Raw genomic sequence first — 23,601 nt, 5'->3', positions numbered from 1 at the left:
TTCCGCCGGGAGTGTGGCCGCGGCGCGCAGGCGCGCGAGGCGGCCCGGCGGCGAGCGCGGCGCCGAGACGCTCTGGAGGGAGGCGGCTGTGGCGCTGGCCAGGCGGCGGCTTTTCCACGTGCTCCTCGCGGCCGGTTGAAGGCGTTGGCGGGCGCTGGCTGAGAGGTGAGCGGCGGCGGCCCAGAGGTCCGACCCGGGAGGCTGCGGCTCCGGAGCGGTTGGTGGGGCCGCTGCCTGCGTCTCCACCATTAGAGCCCCTCCTTGGGCTTACCCACGGAAGGAGGAGGCGGTCCGTTCAGACCTCCCTCGTACTCTGGGGCAGCGCACGGAGTCCTGGATTTAGGATGACCGATTCTTCCCGGTTCTAAGACGGAAAGGTCCTCGTGCCGGGAACCCCGTCTGTCCAGGGTCACCGCGCGGGACTGGGCTTCAGCATTGCTGCGTGTTGGGGACAAGGCTCTCGTCTTCCCTGAGGCTTGGGGAGCTCCGCCCCTAAGGAGGAGGCCTAGGGCACAGTGCTTGAGACCACCGACTTAGGGCCGCTGTAGGTAACTGTCCGGGAGTCCAGGTTTGCCGCTCACTGGATGTGCGACCTTCTGCAAGTTACTTAATCGTTTTGTGCTCCGTGTCTTCGTCTATCAGAAGGGAATACTATAGAACCTAACTCGGAGAAGTGTTGCAAGGAATACATGAGCCCAAATTTATTAACCACCTAGGACAGGGCTTGGCACCTGGACCAGTAAATGTCAGGATTTTCTGCAGCACCTACCCTCTGGGGAGACAGGTGGGGTGTACTTGCAAGGCTCACTTCCCTGAAGAGGGCTCACTTGGGACTCACACAGCACCCCCAGGCCCCCAGTGCCTAGCACAGTGTCTGACACGTGGTAGACTTCCACGGATGTTACACCAGTGAAGGGATGCTGGTGATGTGTAGTGCGTGGGGAGGTGGAGAGACATGGCTCAACTTGCCTCCTGTGCTCATCTGTTCAGTGGAGCTAGATGTACCTACTCATAGGATGAATGCACATGGAGAGCCTCCTCACCTCACATTCAGGGGCTTAGGCAAGATGGTGGACAGTGTGTACTTCTCTGTCCTTCCCTTGCACCATACTCTTGGTTTCTTGTAAATTCTACCCCTGGAAGGGGCTCCTGACCCCTTGTTTCACGGATGGGAGAACCTGAAGTTCAGAGGGGACAGTGACTTGTTGGAGGTCACAGGGCTCCTTGGGGATTGTGCTGAGGTTGCCAGCCTGGCCCCCCAAGTGGGCTGTTTTAGCGGTGGTGGTGGGGTTTAGGTCTGTGTGCACATGTCTGTGAGAGAATGTTTTGAGAATAGTGAATGTAGTTTTTGTAAAAATAAACAATATAAAAATGTAGAGGCAGGAAGGTTTAAAGAGAACTCCAAATTGCTATTCCAGAACTAAATGTGAGGTCCTTGTATTGGGGAACAGAGTGGTAGAGTAGGCCCCCATGGGGCGGGGAGCCAGAGGAGATGAGTGAATTAATGAAGCTAGATGAGTGAGGGTCATGTTTAAGAGACATGGGTTTAGGAGGGGACTGGGTGTAATAGCATTGATGGGCAAATTAATAGGTCATAAGAAATCCTTTCTACCATTGGGTAAGGATGAATCTTTCCTATCTCCTATTAGATATTAGACCCATTTTATAGGTGAACAGAATCTGGAAAGTTAGGATAGCTTGAGGTCATTTTTCATTGGCAGGTGCAGGCTCCAGCTCAGATCTCTGGCCCTGAGTCAACAGAACATTCAACAGAACGTGGCCACCATCCTGTTAAGAGGAGCCTGAGGTGCCCTGAGTCCCTCACAAGTTCCCAGCCCTTTATTGTTGCCACTTGCTCACCTCAACTCAGCCTCATTTTCAAACACCTGACATTTTCAACTGTGACACGGGTGGTGTCCTTGCTCAATGTGTGAGGACCTTAGAATCCTTTCAGTGTAAAATGGAAGGTCATTGTAGAGTCTTTTTGTTGTTGTTGTTGTTGTTTTTCTTTGGGGATGAGGGTCTCAGGGTCCCATGTGCTGAGTAATGGCCAAGCAAATGGCCACAAACATGACAAGTCAAGATGACAAGGCATGGCAGAAGCTTGGGCTTGTCTCAGGCCACCTCTCCCACTCCCTGTGTCTCCAGCCTAATCACTTAACCTCTTTGAGCCTCCATTTTCTCTTACAGATGCTGGGGTGGTGGTGGGATCACACCTGTTCTGGAGGTGTTGGGTGCAGTTATGATGGTTAATGTGAAATGGCTATATGGAGAACTAATGATCATATTCTGTAATACATCATCTTTTTCTTGGGTTATGGTATCTGCTGAGAGCTCAGTAAGTTGACCAGACAGATGAGTAGACAGCCAAAAGCTCACACAGGGGCTAGTCTCCTTTGGGGAAGGCACCCAGGTGTATCTGGATTCTGATGCACACTTGGCATTGACCAAAGGTCTGCCGAAATGAATTACAGTGACTTACCTGGGGTGAGAACCCGAGTATGCTCTTGACCAGTGCATGAACACTGCTCTCTCTTTTTTCATGTGTCCACATCTCTAGAAGGAAGAGCACAAAGAATCTCCATGGCTGTACTGGGACCTGGCCTGCTGTCAGAGAGCTGGGGAGCCAGGGAAGGAAAAGGGGATCCTTATTTAGGCTCAACCCCATAAAGAATGCCATCATGTCTTTACACTTGGGACTAAAGGTTGAAATATATAGTATCTGAGCCCTGCAGACAGCGTGTCATAAAAGTCTTTTTTTTTTTTAAGATTTTATTTTATTTATTTGAAACAGAGAGAGAGAGAGAGAGCACAAGAGGGGATAGGGTGAGAGGGAGAAGCAGACTCCCTGCGGAGCAGGGAGCCTGATGCGGGACTTGATCCCAGGACTCCGGGATTATGACCTGAGCTGAAGGCAGTTGCTTAACCAACTGAGCCACCCAGGCGCCCCATAAAAGTCCTAATACAGCTTGTTTCCAGCTTTCCAAATTTCTGAAGTGTAAATGTTACAAATTTACCAAAAATATCCATATGAAAGTTTATTTAAAGTTCTTTCACATTTTGTGAAATTTGAGTAAGTTTCATTTTTTGTTCTAGGCAGTGCTTGCTATCTTCCATTAGAGGGACTGACTTTTCAGAAGGCATCTTTTTGTAAGCTTGTAGCATTTACGCTTCTGCAGTTGTTAAGCCTGCACTAAGGCTTGGGCCCCCCTGTCCGCCGTGCAGTTAGGTTCGGAGCTTGCTGTCCTTGCAGCCCCCCTCCCCACGTGTTTACTGCATACAGGAAAGGTGTTCAGATATGAGGCATCATCAAGGTGACTCTTGGCTAACGCTGGGATGTCCTCAGGGCTCTAAATAAGGGAGGGGTAAGCTCCTTACGAACCTTATCTCGTTAACAAACAGGTGGCCACACTGTCCCTATTTGAGATCAAGTGTAAAAATGCAGCAGTGGTTCTAAAAATCCCTGAGGCGCTGAGAGACTGAGTTGTGACTTTCCCACAAGCTACCCCTTCTGCTTAAAAAGGAAAACCCCTCTAAATGTGAACATTTGCCACAAAAGACCAAATGAAAAGGGTCGAAGGGTATTTTTCCAATGGGACATGTGACCAAATTCTAATCCTCTTCTGAATTGATGTTTACACCGTGCATGGCTAATCCCCACAGAGATAACATGTTTTGCACAGATATTCCGAGCATCTTTTTTGTCAACATCACTGGCTTCTTTCAGTTGATACGTTTTGTTTCCGGCCATCTTTCCTGGGCCTTGAATTCCTGACGTTCCATGACACACTGAGTCTCCCAGTTGGCTCTCAAAGCTTGCCAAAACCACCTCCCCTCCCCTCCCCTCGTCCCTCGAGAAACAGAACAGACTTCTGCAATGAAAGTCAGAAAGCTCTAGGCCATAGCTTAAGTTCGAGGGGGTATTTTTCATCATTGGGTTTCATAATGAAAGTACTTTTAAATTTTTCAGCAGATAATTTGGCTTAATGCAGCTGCTTGTACCTTGTGGTTACAATGGCCATCCATTTCTTGGTGACGAATTAACGATTTGCTCTGGTTCTTACACAAAAGTGCCCCCACAGACTACTGAATAACGTGTTGGTTCTCGTTCTGGCCTTTGTTTCCCCTTGTGAGGCAGAGCAGCTGGCCATCTCGTCTGCCATTGAGCGGCCATCTGCGGCCTGCAGAACGCAGGGTTGGAGGGAGCTGGGTCATAGCCCACGTGATGGCAGCTCCCCAGCACTTGTGACTAGCTGACCATCTTTACGATAACCAGATGAGAGATGATCGTGGTTGCCTCGCATCCCAGAACAATCACGTTTGCTTCCATCTGGATTGGGTGCGAGCCTGCAGCTGACCACATGTCCTCCCTTGCCACACTCATGGCAAGCTGTACAGGGGAACCTGGAGCCGGGGACCTGCCTTTGTGTGTAGCGTATCAGGCAAGCTGATGTCCGACAGTGCCCCACAGGGCAAGAGGCTTCCACGAGAGACAGCTGGGCCTTTGTAAACCCTGGGGTTGCAGCCAGGATGTACATTTCCATTCAGGGCTAAAGACAAGGGAACAGCCCTGACAGTGACCCAGAACATGGGAGTGGAAGAGAGCATGATTTCGTGCATGGGAATTCTCTTGTGAACCCAATTGCTCATCTGTGCTAAAGGATTTCTGTATGAATCAGAGTGCACCAGTTTACCTGACCCTCACCTTCGCCTTTATAATGAGGAGGAAAAAGGTACTGGATCAAACAGTTGTCAGTATTTTTGCTGTGAAACTCATTTATAACATAAGATGACAATATTCTTTAAGGATGTAGTGATTAAAAAATTATGTAGCCATGGAAAGTTACTGTGATTCCTGTAGTACTTTTGGATGAATTTGTGTTTTGTTGAGCACAGGAATGTTTCCATGAAATCTGTAAATTGTGGTTATGTATTTGCAACAGACATACTAAATCTCGGAGCAATGCTTGGGACATGTGGGTCTGTGAATGCCGTCCAGTAATTCAGTGCCCAGCAGCTGGGACACCTTGATACATGGTTCCACTTCTTTATTGATCTGATAAGAAGCCACATGAAGGAGGCCCCTCCCTCACCTACTCCCTGTCCACTAAAACTGAGGGGCACATCCTCATCTTTAACACCTGTGGATACATAGTCATGCCTATATGAATGTTTTCTGTGCTTTGAGAAATATTTAGACCTCTTCATTTTCTAATCCTTCCCTGAATTCCCCCCTCACTATGTTCTGAAATAATTTGACAGTTCACATCTAAAGGCAAGGGGGAGGCGGGCAAGCGAGCTTAACATTAGAAAAGGAAAGACATTTTGCTTAATGCCTCTAAAACTTCTGGAGAGCCAGCCTGCCAAATTTAAATCCTGGGTCTGCTATTCTGTGACCTTGGAGAAGTAACTTAATCTCTGTTTCCATTTGCCATGTAAATTGTGCACAGTAACAGTCCTTCCCCCACAGGGTTGCTGTGAAGATTAAATAGGGTAATATGTATAAAGCTCTTAGAACAGGCCCGCACATGGTAAGCACGTGCTTAACAAATGTCAGCCACTATTACTGTTAGTAATAACTTTACTTACATGCTGGTAGAGTTTTATGTAGTTTGCTAATCAACTTTGATTCTGTTTTTTGTAGCTATTTTATGTGAAATTATGGTTGAAAAGTGAGCTGTATGATTGTTTATTGGGAATAGAAGTTTCAGATTACAATGATAATTATTTTTTCCTTTCTTTTAATTTTCTCTTAGGACAAGACTTCAAACCTACCTTGGATAGAGAATACTTAACCATTTAGCTAAAAATGGTATTTTTTACATGCAATGCATGTGGTGAATCAGTGAAGAAAGTACAAGTGGAAAAGCATGTGGCTATTTGCAGGAACTGTGAATGCCTGTCTTGCATTGACTGTGGTAAAGATTTCTGGTAAGTTCTACATAATTCATGTAGATCAAAGTAAAGGTCCAGACCAGTTTTAGAAGCCCTGGCCCCATGAAGCCTTAAAAAAAAAAAAAAAAATGGAGGCAAGTTTAAGGAAAGAAATTAAGAAAAAAAATTGCTTTACAGCCTATTTGCTTTCTAAGGACGGTCCAAAGAGAAGACAGAGGGAGGGGGGCTGAGGATGTCTGGAGCATCTGGTCTGTCGGTGGCACTCAGTGACACCTCCTAGCCACCATTACCAGACCCTGAGGGGTGACCACCCATCATAAGGCTTCAGGAGTACGGTGCGCTGGTCACACAAAGAGCTGGATTTATAAACCGGAACAAGAGCTGACTCATTTACAGCAGCGGGGGCCTCGGGGGAGACTGGGTCCCCCCTAGAAGTTCACAGAATATGGTAGGAGTGAGCTCCTGCCCCCGAGTGTGTCAGGTACTTCCACTGAGGCGTCTCTGGAAAGGTGAGGACTACGGGGTGGGGGCAGGACAGATCTTTGACTTGCTTGCCTACTCTTTCCTGAGGTGGGTCATTATTTGCAGACGGCTCACCTCAGTCTTCTGCTGAGTCCCCTTCAGCTTCACACGGTTTACGTGCAAAGGCAGCTTTTGGTACATCGGCCTCAGTGTCCTCTGTGGTGTTTGGAAGACATTTGCTAAAAGTCCATTTTAATTTCATTCTAGAGCAGTGATTTTTTAAAAACAATTTTTGGAAACTGCTAAAGACTTTGTTGATAACTAATCCTGGGAGGAAGCCTAATCTATAAAACACGTGAAAATTGGGTTGTTTCTCATTGAGGCACCTGGTCCCAAACATTTCCCCAAGGATCCCATGGAGCTTCAAAATGATCGTAGGAGACAGAATCGAGTCTCCTTGTTTGCCAAGACTTGCAGATCTAGAACTTTCTAGTGACAAGATACCACCATTTTACTCCAGCTTTTAACTTATTCTACAACGAATTAGTGATGGCCTACTATATTACCAGAAAATCATAGAGATTTCGTTACTTTAAGCTAAAGCTACCCCATTGCAGAGAATTACTTTTCTTTCTTATATTCTATATATACTCACTTAGGACCAAAAAAAAAAAAAAATACTGCATTTCAGTGGGGTTTAAGACATTTGTATAAAAATGGGTAGAAAGTTTGGGGGCGGGCTTTATATTGAACAGTCTGGAGGAACGAGGTGATAAGCATAGTAAAACTGTGGCGTGCAGAAGGCAGGAGCAGCATGTGAGCATCAGATGGAGCCTCCAGTTGGAGAACCAGTCTGATGGTGGAACTTTCTATCACATTGAAGGGGTGATGACTACAAAAACCACGTCAAGTGCATCAGTGAAGAACAGAAGTATGGTGGCAAAGGTTATGAAGGTAAAACCCACAAAGGCGATATTAAACAGCAGGCATGGATTCAGGTAAGGTCTTTCTAATTCATCAGGTAGCTTCTTCTGACATCTTCCACTTTCTCTGGAAGCCTAAGAACAACTACATCATACGTGCAGGCAAGACGCAGAAACCTCATGTCTTGGGACAGAATGAGGTTTTGAACAACTGAATCAATGACAAAGAGTTCTTTATTTCTCTGTTAATACAGTTGTGGTGTATTTTGTCTTTGACCCATATGTTTTGCAGACTTCTCGCAAAAACGTTTTAGAATTCTCACTATCTTTTCCTTGGCTATGAGACTGAATGGAAGCTTTCTAATCTTTATCTGCTTCTAGTGATAATTCAGCTTTTATCACGTAAACCATGTTGTAATCTGCGACACCTCTGAGTCATCAGAATCGGGCAAAATAAAGATATTTTCATAAATATAAGGAATTTTCTACTTAAATAAAATGGAAACATGCACAGTAAAAATGGCAAAAGCAGCAAAATCCCTAATTCACTGAGAGATGGTACCCACCATTTACAGAACAGATAGCAGGAAGGATTCAGAATAGAAGGTAGGAGAAAGAAAAGACAGGGGCGCCTGGGTGGCTCAGTCAGTTAAGCGTCTGCCTCCGGCTCAGGTCATGATCTTAGATTAAGGTCCTGGGATCGAGCCACGAGTCGGGCTTCCTGCTCAGCAGGGAGTCTGCTTCTCCCTCTCCCTCTGTCTGCCACTCCCCCTGCTTGTGCTCTCTCCCGCCTTCTCTCTCAAATAAATAAGTAAAATCTTAAAAAAAAAAAAAAAAAAAAGAAAAGACAAATGCTGTCTTTGTGGAAGTTCTCTATTCTAGAAACCAAGTAAATAATAGTTAGTTCCCCTTAATGTTAGAGTTTAAATGTGAGTTTTCTGGTATTCACTATCTTACTGAGTTGGCAAACTCCTGGGAGGGAAAATCCTCCATTCACAAAGGACTAACTAGGTGCCCGGTGCAGATTGAGAAACTCCTTTTTTGAACGAAGATGTTTAGACCGGTGACCATCAGCCTCACTCTTGGGCTCGTACTATATCTTGATCCCCCTCAGGAAACAGATGACATCCTAGGCCCCAAGCTTGCGGTACCTGGGTGTAGGAGTGCTACCAAGTCTTGAATGAAATCCTCTAAAGGCAGGGGTCCACAGGCTGCAGCCCAGTACAGCCACGCCCATTTGCCTACATGTTGTATGTTGTTACTTAGAGCTACCAGGGCAGCATTGAGTAGTTGGGACAGAAACCAGGTGGTCTGCAAAGCCTAAAATCTGTACTACCTGGCCCTTTACCGTAGAGGTTTGCTAGGGCCTGCTGTAAACTGTCAGGCTTCAGTCGCGCTGTCACTGTATTCTAGATCAAGAGCTGTCCTTCAGCTTCTGTCCTGGTGCACCTGCCCACCAGCCATCGGACTCCTCCCTGAGCCCTTAGCTGACCGTGTGAACAGATGGATGAGGCTAAATGTGGAATGCTGGGAGAATAAACTGAGCCGGCTATGAACTCTCCTGACAGCTGGACTCGGGGGTTTTGTTCTTTTCTTTCAATACTAAACCCTTCAGTTTTAAAGACAGAATTTTGGAATCCTGTCAGTGTTATTGTTCTCAGAGCATCGTTCTAGATGTCTCTGTGCTCACAGAGTGGATAGATGGGTCAGGGAGAGGTCGCCCGCTTGCTTGGGCCATGGTGTTTTCCTCCGAGCTTTGTCACCAGTGCCCTGTTCTCTTCTGACACCCGTGCCATTCTGGCCAGTGCCCAGCCAGCTTGACTGAGTCCTTGTTCACCTGTGTCCTTGCCTCGGTTTGTTTTTCTGCCTGAGGGCCTGGAGAGTCTTTGTCCCACCCTTCTCTAAGTCTCCTGTATCCGTTTCTTCTGGTCTGTTTATATGTAGCTTTCTTCCGAACGCAGACCGTTGCCCTGCATTATGTTATATTGATTTGTCCTGTCGGCTCATGGGTGACCATCTGTCTTGGGTGCTGTCATTGCCTTGCTTTAATAACTATCTTTCTCCTCTGCCTTCACTGAGATTGCCATAAGCATTTCCTAGGTCACTAATTTAATTTTCATCTCTGTTCTGTTCTTGCCATTTCAGATTTATTTATTAGGTCTTAATGCAGCTTGTCGTCTTGGTCCTCAAGTAATTTCCTAGTCTGTAATAGTCATTTTTGTTTGATTCTTTTGTTCACTTTTGGTTTATTTTCTTTTTTTTTTCCAAGTTTTTAAAAAATTGCAAGTTACACATGACATAGCATTTACCACTTTAACCACTTTTAAGTATACAGTTAAGTACATTCACACTGTTGTGCAACCATCACCACCATCCATCTCCAGAACGTTTTCATCTTCCCAAACTGAAGCTCTGTCCCTGTCAAACACTAACTCCTCATGTCCCCCCTCCCCAGCCCCTGGCACCTACCATTCTGCTTTCTCTCTCTCTGAATTTGACTACTCTAGGGGCTTCATATAAGTGAAATCATACAATATTTGCCCTTTTGCACTGGTTGACATGTCCATCATTATGCCAGTGCCAAGCTTTTGTGATTACGCTAGCTTTGTGCTGAGCTTTGAAAATCAGAAAGCATGAGACCTCCAACTTTATTCTTTTTCAAGATTATTGTAGCTATTTGGTGTCCCTTCAGATTTCATGTGAATTTTAGGATGGAGTTTCCTATTTCTGCAAAAAACCCACAAATGTCAATTGGATTTTCATAGGATTGCATTTGAATCTGTCCATCACTTTGGTTAGTATTGCCATCTTAATATTAAGTCTTTCAACCCACACGATGTCTTTCCATTTATTTGTGTCTTCTTTCTTTATTTTTTAAATCATCTTTTTTTATTAAGTAATCTGTACATGCAACGTGGAGCTTGAACTTACAAACCCGAGATCAAGAGTCACACGCTCCTCCAACTAAGCCAGCCAGGAACCCTTATTTGTGTCTTCTTTAAATTCTTTCGATAACGTTTACAGTTTTCAGCATATAAGTCTTTCCCCTCCTTAATGATTGTTTATTTTTGAGTATTTCATTCTTTTTGATGTTATTTTAAATGGAGTTGTTTTCTTAATTTCAGTCTCAGAGTGTTTGTTAGTGTATAGAAATCTAGAACTTAATTTTCAAGTGTGGATTTTGCATCCTGTGACTGCTGAATTTAATGGTTCTAATGGGATTTTTTGTGGAATCTTTAGGGTGTCCTACAGGTAAGATGAAATTATTTATGAACAGAGATGATTTTACTTCTTTCTAATGTGGATGCCTTTATTTCTTTTTCTTGCCTAATTGCTCTGGTTAGGACTTCTAGTACTGTGGTGAATTTGTAAACATAGACAACATTAATGTAAAATCTAGCCTTGGAATGGGAAACCTCTAGCCATGGGAAGGACATTTAATTTGGCTTTCATGAAACTCCTGTGCCAGTTGTTTATTATTTTTATCTTCCTTTTTTGTAGAAAATTAATGAATTAGTAAAAAGACCCAATGTCAGCCGCAAAGTGAGAGAACTTTTAGAGCAAATTAGTGGTTTTGACAACGTTCCCAGGAAAAAGGCAAAATTTCAGGTATGGATTTGTGGTACCTTCCCTAAATGGAGGGGATGTGTGGCCCATTGATGACGGAGCATGCCATGTACCTGTCAAAATGGAACAAATGGGTTTGTTTTTTTTTCTTTGTTCCTTACAGAATTGGATGAAGAACAGTTTAAAAGTTCATAATGAATCTATTCTGGAACAGGTGTGGAATATCTTTTCTGAAGCTTCCAGCAATGTAAGTCAGATCTAATTTTAGATTTGCAGTGTGGTAAAAGTGATTAGTAATAATGAAATGGGAATGTCTTATTTTTGGAGGTCAAGACAGCCTTCTTTTTCAGAGAGCCTCTTTGTGCCTTCATTTATGGGAAAGAATAAACTGAATGCACTGCAGAGAAGATTTCCTTATTGTGCAGAGAAAGGTATTTAATCCCAATGTTTGATAATGGTACCAGCTAACATGAGACAATTTGCTCAGAAATCAGGCAGTGGGATGTACTGGAAAGAGCAGGAACTTTGGGTGTCTGACAGACCTGGTTTGAACCCCTGCGGTGCTGTTGGCCAAATGTTTGATCTTGGGCACTTTATTTAACCTCTCTGAGCCTCGGTTTCTTGTCTCAAAGAAAATGGATAGTCCTATTCATGCATTTATTCAGTACTTGGTGAGCACCTGATCTGTGCCAGGCCCTCAACAAAAAATGTATAATATCTCAGGTGGCCACAGTGCCATGAAGAGAATAAACAGTGAGGACATAGGAGTGACTAAGTGTTCTTTTAGGTGAGGGGTTCACAGAAGGCCCCATACATGGATTAAAGCAGCTGAGGCTATGAAAGCACCCCTTTCTGTGGGTGCTTGTGGGTAGTGGGCACCTGCTAAGCATCTGTCTCCTCTCGGTGGAATGAGAACCCCACTGGAGTAATTCAGTTAGCCACCTCTCAGGTTCGATCTGAGAAACCCCTAGATGTGGACTCCACGCAGAGAGTCTTGGTTTGATATTGTTGGCCACCTTATTCGTGACATTGTTAAATTAAATTTTTTTTCCCCATTAATTGACCTGCACTTTGTTCCTACTTGGATCTTATATCCCGTTTGGAGACTTACATCATTAGTAGTTTTAAAAACAGTGGGGTTTTCTGACCGTATTTTATTCTACTCACATTGCCGGGAGTTGACTGACTTACCTAGAATAGTTTGGGCAGTGAAACTGTCCTGGCATTTGTCTCTTTCAGAACATACAAATTGGGTCTTTGGAATCTTAGAACCAGTTATGTGCATGCTGTCCTTGCACAGCGCCACGCTAATCTCTGTATTATTCTAGTTGTACATGTGCTGCCCGAGTGGCACTGTCACCAGTCATATAATTAGCATTTCTGTGGCACGTGCCTTCTAAAGGTTATTCCCATTATTTTAAAGTAAGAATCAAAGATTTGGATTACTTAGTTCACTGCAAAGCTCAAAAAAAAAAGTTTTTTCTGATTTCCCTTTTGAAACTGTGAGCATATTTTGGAATAAATGAATAATCAGTACACAGCTCATGGTAACTGAGCTCTGTAAAACACAGCTATTGCCACTTTGCCCCTGGTGTTGATCCAGCCAGCTGGAGGCCCTGTGTCCTCGTCTGGGGAGGCTTCCTCTGCCCCAGCACAGCTCGTCTGGTCCCTGTGCAGGCAGCCGTAATCAGGCCAAAGTCCTGCCCTCGCAGAGCTGTGTTCCAGTGTGGGACAGATGACTGTGTATGTCGGTCTGGGCCAGAGCAGCAGGACAGGGCGTGGGAAGCTCGAGGAAGAAATGGAAGGCAGGAGGAGGGGTGCGGGGTGGGAGGGGCTCTGTTCGGAAATAGGGTCAACGAAGGCATCACTGAAGAGACCACATTTAAAGAGAGTCTGGAATGAAGTAGAAAGAAGATGGGGGATGAGTTTGTCCACCCATTACCGAGTGGCTGCAAGATCGGGTGACTATCCCTCTTTCTGGGTGCAGAGCGAAGGCACCAGCTGGAGACATGGTCTGAACTGGGCAGAAGGGAGGCTGAGGGCTGTGGCTCTCAGTGGTCATAACAGTGCCTGACTATAGGATAGGAATGAGACTGTAGGCCAGGAGTGAGGTGACTTTGTCCCCTTCTTCCTCCTGAGTCTCTTTCTGAGCTCATTCCCTGCCCGCCCGCCATGTGCCTGGCCTGGCTGATTTCCCTGAGCTGCTGGGGGAAACGGCAGCTAGTAGGCTTATTGTTCCTCTCCTGGGGGCTATGCTGTCAGCCAGGGCTGAGCACTGAATGAGGCGTGAGTCAAAGCCAGTCCTTTTTTTGGCTCAGTTTGGGGGGTAGGATCTCCCTCCTTAGACCCAGGCTCCCAAAGGAAGACGACTAGAGGTGACTTGGCCTGGCACCTGGTGGTAACTAATGAAGATGGGACTGGGGTGCAGGTCTTAGGTGAGGAGTCAGCGGTTCCTGAAGCAGTTCAGTCCAGACGTGTTAGGACTCACGGAGCAGTTCAGGACAGTGCTGGGGCCATCTCGAGAAAGGGCTGTCATAGAGACCAGCATATGTTCAGAGTCGGGGGTGGGGATGCAGCGGACAGTGGGGCTCGTTCTGCTGGAGTCTGTTCCCAGTCGGATCTGTGTGCTGGCTCAGATAAGGTTGTGCAGCAGGTGGAGGTTTATCTTACTCCAGGGCATGTAGCTCCTTAGCTTCCTCTGCGTCCTTACTCCACGTGTCCCTGAGACTCTTCCTCCAAGCGTCATCTTCTGTGCGGAATAACGAGTAGATGAGACCTGTCTAGTACTGCAGAGTTTACAGAACCTTTCCTGTACGCTAAGCGGCTTATTTGAGTATCCTCAGTCTACTCCTTCCTGAGCCCCGTGAGCTGCTATTAGCACATGCCATAACTTCCCATTTTATTCGTACATCAGCTGTATAAGGTACATCTTACTAAGTCTTTCATTCTAGCAGTGAGGAAATTGGTTCAGAGCAGATAAATAACTTGCCCTGAGTCACCCGGCTAGTAATTAACCAAGCTGGTGCTTGAATCCAGGTCTGCAGATGCGTAAATCCCGTGGTTTCTGTCACACCTAAGTGCTCATCTTCTATCAGAAAGAAAAATGAAGAGTGAACTGTCTAGCTTAAGTGACATAAGGATTCTTCACTTTTCCAGTGGAATGAAAATGTCTTGTTAAATGCAGGGTGGCGTGTGGGCTGGGGGAAGTTTTTTTCCATTTGATAATATTTACTGCTATGTTTTAGCTCTTGGGGGGTGGTCAGAGTTATAAAATGGTAAGTAGTAGACATTTTTCTTGGAACAATTTCTCAGTAGACATGTGCAGTGACGTGAACAACGATCTGGAATGAGTATTTATGTGTCTTTTGGTTTTGCCTTGTAATAAGGAAGCGGTCAGTAAGGGTCAAGACCAGCAGCCCCTCCCCCAGGCGGCCAGCCCACCCTGCCCGCCCCACACAGAGGTCTCCGCCAAGGTCCCAGCCTCTGGAACACATGACAGCACAGAAAAGCAAGCAGAGTTGAAGAAGAATAAACGAGAAAGGAAGGAAGAAAGGCAGAAGAATAGGAAAAAAGAGAAGAAAGAACTAAAATTAGAAAACCACCAGGAGAATTCAAAGAATCAGAAGCCGAAGAAGCACAAAACAGGCCAGGAGGCTGAGCAGGAGGCCGAGCAGGAGGCCGGAGGGGAGGCCCTGGGCTCTGCAGGGAGGAAGAGACAGAGCAAGGCGAGCAAGGCCAAGGGGGCCGCTGACAGGGCAGAGGATGGAGCTGGGGCCCACGCGGGAGACCCCGAGGAGGAGTCCACAAAAGCCCGGCCTGGGAAGAGAAAGAAGCACTTGGAAGGTGTGTGGCTAGCGTATGCTCTGGGCTTTGTGAAGCAGATCGTAAAGCAGTGAATTGGGGCTGGGTACAATCTGTTAGACCTCGCATTTTAACCAAGTAAGGCAAAGAGCATAAGCTTTGGGCTCAGGCCAGGCAAGTGAGCACCTCTCAACTCGCCATGTGTTCCTATGACGTGGTGGAGGAGAAGACCACGGTGCTGGGCTGCTTGGGTGGTGGGCAAGATGGCGGACGTACATGGCTTGGCCGTGCGTGCCTTTCATTAAATGGTAGCTGCTATCATAAATGCAAATTTTTTTTTTTTTTTAAATCTTTCTACTTACCTAGATGACACAGGTTCTAAGAAGAAACAGAGAAAGGTCTCAGGACCTCCTGAGGGTGGAGAACCGGAAAACCATGAGGCTCCTGCAAAAGGTATCACCGCTGTCATTTGGAGAGGTCTGCCCCCAGGGTGGGGAAGAGGGAGATGACCCGGGCCTTCAGGCAGATCCTCCCCTCCAGAGGCACTATCTGGAAGACGGAGCAGATTCAGGTAGGGTGTGGCTCCGGAGGAGCCGGGGAGAGCTCTATGGGTCACTCTCCAGTGTCTGGCTTTAGAGGTAAAAGTGTCTTTGACTCGAAATACATGATCTTTGGACCTGAAGATAAACCCAGCATGGCTTTCTGAGACCGTGTTCCCTTTCCTTTCTCTCTGCTTCCTGTGACCCTGCCCCCCCTTACTCTCCTAGAGGTGCCTCCCAGACTTAGCTGTTCCCCACGTCTCCTTGCTTGGACCGCCCTCAGCCAGAATGTGTACCTATCAGAATCCAGTCCCTGGCCTTCATCGTTCCTCTAGAATGCTGCCTCCTCCACAGAGCTGCTCCTCCTTCCTTGGGCCTGAAGCATTCCCTGGGGTCCTGCTGATCAAGAAGAGACCCCAGGATTCCAATGGAAATGGAGGCTTTATTATTAATGAAGATTTAGTAACCGCCTAAGTTGGGTTAGACCTCTTAGCTTGGAATCCACCCACACCTGACTTGGAACCTATGAGGCTTTTTTTAATTCTTTTTTGTTGTTGTTTTAAGACGATAGTAGATTCACTTGCAGTTGTAAGAAGTAAAAGAGACCTAAGTCCCAGTTTCCTCCAAGGGTCATGCCCTGCACAGCTAAGCATCTCCAGGGTGCTGACATCAGTACAGTCAAGAGGAAGGTGCCCACCGCCACAGGGAGCCCCGCTGTGGGCCCCGGTGGAGCATGTCTGTTTCTCCCCCGCCCCACTTGCCCCCGGCAATCACTGATCTGCTCACCACTTTTGTAATTTCGTACTTTCCGAACGTTACCCAGATGGCATCATTTTAGTATGTGAATTTTTGAGATTAACTCTTTTCCCTCAGCCTTATTCTGGGGAGGTATGTCCAGGTTGCTGCACAAATTGGTAATCCAGTCCTTTCATTAAGTCCTTCTCCATGGCATGGATGGACGAATTTGTTTGACCGTTCATCTCTTGAAGGACGTGTGGGTTGTTTCCAGTCTCTGGTTGATATGAATAAAGCTGTGTCAGCATTTAGGTACAGGTTTTTGTGTGGAGCACACATCACTTTTTCTGGAAGAAATGTCCAGGAGCGCAATTGCTCTGTGGTGTGGTGACTGCATATTGAGCTTTTAAAGAAACTGCCAGCATTTTCTAGAGTGGTTGTACCATTTGATATCACCCCAGCAGTGTCAGACTCACCCAGTTCTCCCACGTCCTGGCCAGGGTTTGGCGGTGGTACTATTTTTTTCCATTCCGATAAGTGTGTAGTAATAGCTCGGGGTGATTTTAATTTATTATCCCTAATGATGTCAAACATCTGTTCATGTACTTATTTGCCATCTGTGTTATCCCTTCATTATAACGTCTGTTCCTGTCTCCTGCCCATTTTCATATTGGGTTTTCTTTCTTACTGTTAAAGATTTGAGAGTTCTTTACATATCCAGTCCTAAATACTAATTCTTTGTGGGATATGTAGTTTGTAATTTTTTTTTCTTCAGTTTATAGCTTGTCTTTTTATTCTCTTAACAGAATCTTTTTTAAATTTTTTCCTTTTTCCTTTTTTTTTAAGATTTTATTTATTCATTTGACAGAGAGAGACAACAAGAGAGAGAACATAAGCAGGGGGAGTGGGAGAGGGAGAAACAGGCCTCCTGCTGAGCAGGAAGCCCGATGTTGGGGCTCGATCCCAGGACCCTGGGATCATGACCTGAGCCTAAGGCAGACGCTTAATGACTGAGCCACCCAGGCGCCCCTCCCTTTTTATTTTTTAAAGAGAGAAAGAGAGAGAACACGATGGGGGAGGGGGGCAGAGGAAGAGAGAGAATCCTAAGCAGCCTCCACACCCCGTGCAGTGCCCAGCAACAGGTTAGATCTCATGACTCAGAGCCAAAATCAAGAGTCAGACATTCAACTAACCAAGCCACCCAAGCGCCCCATTAACAGAATCTTTTATAGAGCAAATTTTTTAGTTTTGATGAAGCCTAATTTGTAGTTTTCCCTTTAACAGGTCATGCTTTTAGTGCCAAGTCTGAGAACTCTTTGCTTATTAGCCCGGGATCCCAAAGATTTTTTTTTTCCATGTTTTTTCCTGAATGTTTTAAAGTTTTATATTTTATTCTTAAACCCGTGATCCCGTTTGAGTTGTTTTTTTTTTTAAAGATTTTATTTATTTATTTGACAGAGACACGGCGAGAGAGGGAACACAAGCAGGGGGAGTGGGAGAGAGAGAAGCAGGCTTCCCACTGAGCAGGGAGCCCGGTGTGGGGCTCGATCCCAGGACTCTGGGATCATGACCTGAGCCGAAGGCAGGCGCTTAACGACTGAGCCACCCAGGTGCCCTGAGTTGATTTTTATGTAAAGTATGAAACTCAGTACAAGGTTTACTTCTTTGTCCGTCAGCACCATTTGTTGAGAAGGCTTTCACCTCATTGAACTGCTTTTGTACCTTTGTCAAAAATCAGTTTGGTGTATTTGTGTAGTTCTATTCTGGTTCTTAATTCTGTTTCATTGATCTGTGTATCTGTTCCTCTACAAATACCACACAGTCTTGATCACTGTAACTACATCACAAGTCTTGAAACTGGGAAACTTAGTCCTCTGGCTTTGTTCTTGTAGTGGTGATGGTACTTAGGATGCCTCCATGACCTGCTCCCTCTGAGAGCGAGTCCTGGAAGGCGAGTCAGGCTTTCGGCCACTGTGCTCGGACAGGTCAGGCACCTGTTACTCGGTACTGTCAAGAGTGGGTTCATTTCCTGGGTGGCAAATAGATGTCACCCAGATGGTTTCTTTATTCCTCCGGTAGTGCACCAAAACAAAATGTTTTACATATCATTCTTTATATTGTAGGGAAATTCAACTGGAAAGGAACTATTAAAGCAGTTCTGAAACAGGCCCCAGACAATGAAGTAGCCATCAAAAAGCTAAGGAAAAAGGTATGGCGCCAGAACCCAGGTATAGAAGCTGGGGAGAGCCCCTTCTTTAAGATGTACAGTTTGTTTTTTTAATCTAAAATACTGCACATTTGTTTGTATCTCAATGATTTCTGAGCTGCTCACTAGCTCCTCAGGGAATTGGGCCAAATCCCATCGTACTTCCTTAGCCGGAAAGGTGCCCATATTAAACTTGAAAATGACTGTTCTTGGTATTTTGCTCTCTTTCGCTTATTCCAGAGCAGTGGTTTCTTCTGTTTTTGTGTCTAACTCTATGTCTCTGGGTAACACACACCCAGCAGGGTACTCCTATGGGTACAGATGTCTGAATTTCCACAGAACACACCTGTGCTACCAATACCTGGGTTCCTTTTATTTTTTACTGTTGGCGGTTAAAGAAAGAACATTTTAGGTAAATTTTCAGGAAAAATCACCCATTTGATGATTATTTTTCTTTGTGAAGGTTTTAGCTCAGTATTATGCGGTGACGGATGAACATCACAAGTCTGAAGAGGAGCTCCTGACCATCTTTAACAAGAAAATCAGCAAGAACCCCACCTTTAAGTTATTGAAGGACAAAGTCAAGCTTTTGAAATGAACATTTTTATATTTAAAAACTGAATCCGTTCTGTTGATTTCTTTCACGGCTGTTTATAAGACATGTAATGAATTATAACAACTTCCAATTTTGCTTTCCAAAGCTGTATTTTTAAGTTAAGGAAAAAGTCTATTTTTGGTAGAACTTTTATGAGAAAATATATTCTTATCCAAAATTCTAAATCTGTGGTGGTGCAAATTATTGTACTTTAAAGAATACTTTTATGGTGGAAAACTTTTAAAAATGTGACAAGTCAAAAAAAATTCCTCCTTTGGTCAGACAAAAAAGTATTTGTTTTAACTGCATCACTTCTATACAGTTTTAATTAGAGGTTTGGGTGGGTTTGTTGTGTTGTTAAAACATGTGAGTTGTAGTATTTGGTCCAGAAATGGTCACGACAGTCCTCAGTGTTTGACAGTCTGTGCCTCTCCAGAAGGCCCCCTCTTGAGAGGTGGTTTGTCTGTAACGGTCCAGTCCGTCCGCACTGTGGCCCTGCCCTACCCCGCTTCAGCCTGAGACAGACTGTGACCACGTATGGGAAATCACTCACCTGAGACAGAGCCCATCACTTAGCTATGTTGCTGTCCCAGGGCTCCAACTGGATGGAAATGCTCTCGGACATGGTATTCTGAGTCCCAGTGTGTGGTGCCAGAGGAGAGCTGTGTCCTGCCACTTGCTGAGATTGGAGTAGGCTTTGCCCACAAGTCCCTTACTTGCCCCCTGAACTCAATAGCAACGTGTCCCATTCCGATTTGGGGACGTGCCGCTGTGATGATGGGATTCAGGGGCACTGTGTTGGGAGGAAGGCTTTGGAATCGGGTCGGAGTTTTTACTTTTTATACCCCAATTTACTTTGGGGTGCCTGGGTGGCTCAGTCGTTAAGCGCCTGCCTTCGGCTCAGGTCCTGGCTTGGTCCTTTAATAGTTAACCTCTCTGAACCTCCCTTTTTTTGTCTGAACAGTGGGGTACTGAAGGTGCCTCTTGGGCTGTGAGTGAATGAACTGATATGTGCAAAGCACACAGCACTGTGCCTGAAACCCAGCAGACGTTCACTCGTGGTTGCTGCACTACTGTTCGGGTTATCAGTAACAATTTTTGAGCCAGGAGAAGCTTTAGACATTCTGGAAAGCCAAGGGGAAAATGAGGCTTGACCCAGACCACATACTCAATTAGGGACAGGGAGCCCAGCCGGGACTCCTGAGTGCAGTCCAGGAGGCCTTCCTGCTCAACTGTCCTCCCCGTGCACAGTGGGGGGCTGTGAACCTACTCCCCACCCCCCCTCCCAGTTACATGTTCAAGTGCAAGCTCCACAGCATTTCAAGATCTGGACTGGTTTTTATTTTTTGTCAGTTTTACCGGGATGCATTTTTTAAAAAGATTTATTTATTTTTGAGAGAAAGAGAGAGAGAGAGCCTGCGAGCACGGGGTCGGGGTGGAGTGGTGGGGAGGGGCAGAGGAAGAGGGAAGGAGAATCTCCAGTAGACTCCCCGCTGAGCACAGAGTCCGATGCGGGGCTCCAACTCACGACCCTGAGATCATGACCTAAGCCAAAACCAAGAGTCAGACGCTTAACCGACTGAGCCACCCAGGCGCCCCTTTACCGGAATGCATTTAAGGCAGGATTGGGCAAATGTGGCAAAATTAAGGAAAACATATACTTAGGCCATGATAGAGTCCTCGTTTCTGTCATCTTGTCTGTTAACCCAAGGTTCTCAAGTTAGAACTTGCTGGCAGCACCTGGCAGCAATGTGGCTGACAGCCCAGTGCCCATGCACCGGGGCTGGAGGAGGTGGCCTCTCTCTCAGTTCCCTCAAGCCCCATGGGGATGAAGAAACAAGGCCAGCTACACGGGTTCTGACGGTCAGTGTCATGGGGAGAGGTCTTCAGTGGTGCAGTTGGTGGTGGGAAGGGCTCCCCAGGTGTAAAGTCATGCCTCTGGGTCTGGCAAGGGGCACAATCCACAGACCATTCCTGAGGTCCCTGCACACAGACCACCCTTTGGTTTTGGCAGCTGCCTGCCTGATTTGGACTCAAACACAATACTGGTGCCCCAGGGACTTTAGAAACCAATCTAATGATATTTGTGTCTGGCTTTACAGCTGCGTGTCTAAGTTGAGTGTAAGATTGAATTCTACCATATTCTGCCTATTTCCACACTGGTCTGCTGGGTCTGGCCCTTGGGTATCCCTGAACCCGCCAGGGATGCATTTGGATACACTGCAGTTTTCGTATGGGACACCTTACTTTCTGGCATTGCCTGGCATTTGTCAGCTGTGCGCACTGCCGTTTTCCATGATGCTGCTGACAAGCAGGATTTGGGAGAAAATGGGCTATTTTGTTCGCTCCAAAAGGCTAAGAAGTGTGACTGTCCCGGGCTGGGCCCTCCTTAATGTCTGGCACACTAGGCATCTTGCGGTCTGATGAGGAAGCCACAGCTCAGCACAGAGAGCGAGGCCAAGCAGGACTGCACCCAGGGCTGCCCCTCCCTCTGCACCGACTAGTCGGCCCAGCTAGACGTGGGCCGATGCAGAAGCCAAAGAATGCAACAGCTGCTGACAGAGGGGCATTTATGTGAAGAAAGCTTAAAAATAGCAAAATTAATGTGGAGAACCCTGCATGACCACTTTGCAAAATCACACAGGGGTCTCCGCACTGATTTTGCTTCAGGCAAGTACAAGCGGCTTGCTCCCATGGTGCAGGAAGATGATCTGAGGAAAGAGGCTTTCAAGGACCACGGTTCTTAGTCCTCTGTTGAAACCCGCCTCACAGGATGCTTGTGAGAATAAGCTCATAAAAGTCAAGGTCAATAGCATTTTGACAGGCCTGCAGACTTTCATGAATATTTTTGAAAAGCTCTCATCTTTCTAAACATATTATTTCTCTTTCAGAGTTAAAACTTGAGTTGCCCAGGTCCTATTAAAACAATTTAATTCAAATTAAGGACCACGCAATTTAAAAATGGGCAAAGGATTTGAATAGATATTTCTCTAAAGAAGATGTACAGGGGCGCCTGGGTGGCTCAGTCGTTAAGCGCCTGCCTTCGGCTCAGGTCATGATCCCAGGGTACTGGGATCGAGCCCCGCATCAGGCTCCCTGCTCGGCGGGAAGCCTGCTTGTCCCTCTCCCACTCCCCCTGCTCATGTTCCCTCTCTCGCTGTATCTCTCTCTGTCAAATAAATAAATAAAATCTTAAATTTTTTTTTTTTTTTTTACTTTGAGCATCTCACTAGCCTGTAATTACCTCTCTTTTTCCAAAATAGATTTCTTGGAATTGGGGGGTGGGGAGGGAAGCAGCAGTCTGATACAGATTGTTGTTTTATTTAGATAGCACTTCTGTAGTTGAAGGAGGCAAGTTTTCAGAGATCAGAGGTTTTATCATATTTGTCTCCATTAGTGAAAGCTATGGACCATGCATCTTACTTCTTTATTCCACCACTGAGAACTGATCCTCCTGGCCAGTGTTAATTCTTTTTTGTCTCAGTGATGAAGCTGGACTTTGACTTATGCCTAGATCCGGAACTACCATCGCACTGGTGGATGGGAAACTGGAGGTCAATCATTATATTCATCTAAGAGAAAAGGCATATTCTATATATTTCCCTGTACTCTGTGGTTACCAGAGCTTAGTATATATTCAGCTTTTATTCCCTTCTTCCGATTCAGCTTTCAAGAAATGGCTAACATAGGCCTTCTAAGTTTCTTTTCTACAAGGTGAGCCACAGAGGGCATGCTCTAGTTCTCATTTACTAGGTACCAAAAGTTTACCTTTTACATGGATTCGTAAATTACACATGGATGAGAGGTGGGTTGTGTAGTTCATCTTTGTCCTCATTCCAGAAAGCTGGATTTTGGCATAAGAGTGGGTACATGTGAGAGAGCTTGCCACTCTCGGGGTCAGAAGACAGATCACACCCCAAGCCCGTAGCGGGATTTCACATCGAAAGAGATTCTGTTGGGAAGCTGTCTTGCATGCACTGGGTTTTGCTTTTCCTCACAAACACATTTGGACCTGAATCCTCCAGTAGCCCCGGGTTACTGAGCCCTCTTGTCACTGAAACCGACGTACGTCACAAGGACTAATGAGGTGATACCAGAGCGCCCACCCTGGGCCAGGCTCCATGCTGTCTTTAGGGAAGGGGAGACAAACCGCCTCAAGGCAAGCCCAGAAACATGTCATGGGGGTGTACTGGTAGTACTGGTCTACTGGATGTGGGCCTGGGGTGGGGATCGAGGGCGCTGGGTCATTAAAAGCCCCCTGGATTGTTAAAGGGGTTTCTCACCTACTTGCTGTATTAGGCCGTCTTTCTCCTCCTCCTGCCACTGGACCCACTGTCACCTCCAGACCACCACCCCCACCCACGTGGGAGGCAGCACGAGGTGATGTGCTCTCAGTGGGGCTCCATGTGCCACAGTGAGACCTCCGCAGAATCTGACTTTGTGTCTCACTAGCTGCAGGCCCCTCCTGGGCAGGTTATGTAGCCTCCCTGAATCCCGGGGGCTCTGTCTGCCGTACCAACTCCCAGGGTAGATGGAGTGGAAAGAGCAGCACACAGGGGTCTGCAAGTATTTCCCCTTCAAGGACATGAAGTATGCACAGGCTGCAGCGTTCTTCACTGCTTGTCTGAGGCTCCGGCGACAGGCCCCTGGCTCTTTGCAGCACACACAGCTGTGCCACGACCACCCAAGTCAAAGCAGCCACGTCCTCCCTTCCGCAGCCTGGATCCGTTAGGCCTGGTTTTGAACTTGACGTCAATGGAATCCTACTGCACGTGCCCTTTCGTGTCTGGCCTCCTTCACTCAACACTCCGTGAGATTCACCATGTTCTCTGTAGCAGGAACGTACGCTGTCTTTATGGATGCCCAGCACTGATCCCT

General features: G+C 46.3%; 1 protein-coding gene across 1 annotated transcript; it reads left to right on the top strand.

The window, feature by feature from the left end:
• Positions 1–31: 31 nt before the first annotated feature.
• On the top strand, positions 32–18,908 carry LYAR (Ly1 antibody reactive). Its single transcript, XM_028089158.2, has 9 exons — positions 32–165; positions 5,757–5,931; positions 7,241–7,355; positions 10,782–10,889; positions 11,011–11,094; positions 14,234–14,690; positions 15,015–15,101; positions 18,046–18,131; positions 18,592–18,908. The coding sequence occupies exons 2-9, from the start codon at positions 5,810–5,812 to the stop codon at positions 18,724–18,726; spliced, it is 1,194 nt and encodes a 397-aa protein (XP_027944959.1). The 5' UTR covers positions 32–165; positions 5,757–5,809; the 3' UTR covers positions 18,727–18,908.
• The last annotated feature ends 4,693 nt before the right edge of the window (positions 18,909–23,601 follow it).

The sequence above is a fragment of the Eumetopias jubatus genome, unplaced genomic scaffold, assembly GCF_037043125.1.
Source record: "Eumetopias jubatus isolate StellerSeaLion01/CBP00866 unplaced genomic scaffold, mEumJub1_p1.0 scaffold_2, whole genome shotgun sequence".
In the NCBI taxonomy this organism is placed as follows: domain Eukaryota; kingdom Metazoa; phylum Chordata; class Mammalia; order Carnivora; family Otariidae; genus Eumetopias; species Eumetopias jubatus.
This window is presented reverse-complemented; position numbering and strand designations above follow the sequence as displayed.